This window comes from Crocuta crocuta, unplaced genomic scaffold (assembly GCF_008692635.1).
Source record: "Crocuta crocuta isolate KB4526 unplaced genomic scaffold, BGI_CrCroc_1.0 scaffold299, whole genome shotgun sequence".
NCBI classification, from domain to species: domain Eukaryota; kingdom Metazoa; phylum Chordata; class Mammalia; order Carnivora; family Hyaenidae; genus Crocuta; species Crocuta crocuta.
In genome coordinates, this window is record NW_027532747.1 from 7,221,763 (window position 1) to 7,224,754 (window position 2,992).

Sequence of the window (2,992 nt, forward strand, 5' to 3'; positions counted from 1 at the left end):
GCTGACTGACAGTCATAATAAATAGTTCCGACTCCTGATTCAAGCTGTCTGGCTTCTTTACAGCCCGGCTGAGAGGACTTACGACGGCAAGGTCAGAGTCACGGTGGAAGTGGTAGGGAAGGGGAAGTTTAAGGGCGTCGGCCGAAGCTACCGGATCGCCAAATCGGCAGCAGCAAGAAGAGCCCTTCGCAGCCTCAAGGCCAATCAACCTCAGGTTCCCAACAGCTGAAACCCCTTTTTAAAATGAAAAAAAGGAAAAAGCAGAATGAAGGGGGAAAATATTTCAATCGAGAAGGATTGATTTAAAGTCGGTAGTGAGTGGAATGCATCGAAGGCAGAATTTAAAGTTTGTTCGATAACAAGATAGATGACAGAATAAAACGTTTAACAAATGTATAAAAATTTTGGAACTAATTGTAGTTTTAGTTTTTTGCGCAAACACAATCTTGTCTTCTTTCCTCACTTCTGCTTTGTTTAAATCACAAGAGTGCTTTAATGACAACAGTTAGCAAGTGTTCAGAAGAATTATTGACAGTTCTTTTTCTGTTTGGGGTTTTTGGTTTGTTGGGGTGGGGTTTTTTTCTTCTTTTTTCTTTTTTTTTTTTTTAACACAATATCATTTCTGTCAGCTTCGCTTAGTGGTCAGAGGCCAAGGAGCGCACAGCTGAGACAGCCCCTAGATTCTGTGGGGCGCCCTCCCCTCCTCGGCGTGGGCGCCGAGGCGGGCCCCCAGGGGCCCATGCGCCCAGGAGAACGGTGCGGTTTGCCAGAGGACAAGTGTGCCCACGCCATCCTTTCTTCCCACGCCCTGTCGTGTGAGGTGATGTCTCCCGGTCACCATTGCACTTAACGCATCGTAAGGGACAGATTTTTCAGTAACGTTGGCCGGCATGCTGGCGAATCGAGTTTTCGTTTTCTCATGCCACATAGTCTTGCGTAGAGAAGGTTCTTGCCTTAAAAGTAAAGCTCTCACAAATGTCCTTTTAATTTCTGATCTTTTTGGAACAAACTCTTACATTCCCTCCATTTTATTGTGCATTTAGGCGTTGAGACCGCGTGATACTTGCAAGTCACTAGTGTGGCTGTGACTTAACTTATTCCAGGATTATATTAGCATTTCTGTCCTCTGTGTACTGAAGGCATTTTGAAAACCAGAATATATCTGTAGTCTATGGATTTTTCTTTCTTTCCTTTCCTTTCCTTTCCTTTCCTTTCCTTTCCTTTCCTTTTCTTTTCTTTTCTTTTCTTCTTTTTTTGGCACCGTAATAAAAATGATCTTTGGCTAAATACCCAGTTTTACTAAAAAACCTCCTGCTAGGTAGGTAGCTCCACTAATGGAAACTGTTTGTGGCAAAGCGTTTTGCCCCCTAGGCCGTTGCTCTAACAAGATCAACTTTAGACATATCACACCTAAAATATGCTGCAGATTTTATACGTGATCGGTTACTTGTTTAAAGAAGCAAAACAGAGCACCTTTTACCCTTAGTCTCTTCTCACGTAAATGTCTTACTGGGCTTTTCACAGTGTTGCATGCATGTCTCACCTACCAAAGCCGTGCTGTTAATGCCATGGAAATGTAACGTTTGCGATAAACTGCCGTAATTTTGATACATCTGTGATTTAGGTCATTAATTTAGATAAACCAGCTCATTCTTTCCATCTTTGAAAAAGGAAAAAAAAAAGATTTTTAGGCATTCGCCGAAGTTTCTTTAATTAGACTTGTAGGCACTCTTCACTTGAATACCTCAGTTCTTTTCTTTTGCATGCATTTTCCCCGTGTTTGGTGCTATGTTTATGTATTATGCTTGAAATTTTAATTTTTTTTTTTTGCACTGTAACTATAATACCTCTTAATTTACCTTTTGAAAAAGCTGTGGGTCAGTCTCGCACCCCCACCGACATACCAGTAGAGGTTTGCTGCAATTTGCCCCGTTAATTATGCTTAAAGTTCAAGAATGCTGAGCAGAGGTGTCTAATGTTTTCCAGCACATTCTCCTGAACTTGATGCTTCGTGTGATGCTGCATTTTTGTTTTAACTTACAGTCAAATACTGTACTTCTTGCTTTATCTGTACCCCACCCCCCAGCCCCCAGAGAAATACCTCTGCACACGTGCCCAGAGAAAACTGTCTGCCCCGCTTTTCAAGGAGACCTGGGTGAAGGGGATGCTAGGTGTCTCCACGTTATTTGTTGTCTCCGATCTGAAATGTAAATTGGTGATCTAAATCATTCAGCGAGTTTTTGAGCAAATTGATTTGGGTAGACTGACTTTGAAAATGCTTTCTGATTTGGAACCTTAGCTTTCTATTTGTTTTTTTGCTTGTTTTTTTTTTAAAGAAAAATTAAAAAAACACACCTCAGCGTCAGATCTCCTAGCAAGTTAAAACCCAGCAACTCCTGAATTATATTAGCTGTAAACGTATACAATTAACAAGTAAGGCTGGATGTGAATTTTTCTCGTGAGGGTGATTTTGTGATAAGGTTCTATCACAAATCTCTTCTTAATTTATAAACTACCTGATGCCAGGAGCCTAGGGCTTTGCATTGCTTCCAATGCACTAATCTCCATGGTGAGGGAACCTCTCGCCTCCTGGCACCAAAACCAGATTGTTTCACAGTTACAACTCCCAATTCCCGTTGGGAGAAAAATGCCTCAATATATTTTGTAACCTTAAGAAGAGTATTTTTTTGTTAAAACGAAAAAAGTTCAGACTCGGCTATGATTAGGTCATACGTTCTCAGGGGTTCAAATTTCCTGCTACCGTTCAAAATGTTTTATCAACAGCAGCCTTCAGCGATTTCCTTTTTTCTGTTGTTGAAGAAAGATAGCGCATTTTCATTTGTGACTCCCACTCGGACGCATTCTGTGATCCCCTGGTTTACTAAGTCAGAACAATAAAAACTCTCGAGTTAGACCAATGAGATGGTTATGAACGCTTTTGTGCTGCTGAGTTTTAATGCTGTAAAGTTATTCCCCCCTCCACCCCCCCCCC

General features: G+C 41.3%; 1 protein-coding gene across 2 annotated transcripts in view; it reads left to right on the forward strand.

Annotated features, from left to right (window-relative positions):
- Positions 1-2,921, forward strand: part of DICER1 (dicer 1, ribonuclease III) — a 50,162-nt gene extending 47,241 nt beyond the window's left edge. For both annotated transcript variants that reach the window (XM_077780973.1, XM_077780974.1), the window contains exon 28: positions 64-2,921. In XM_077780973.1, the coding sequence (XP_077637099.1) occupies positions 64-229 (166 nt within the window). In that variant the 3' untranslated portion in view covers positions 230-2,921. The remainder of the gene's footprint in view (positions 1-63) is intronic.
- The last annotated feature ends 71 nt before the right edge of the window (positions 2,922-2,992 follow it).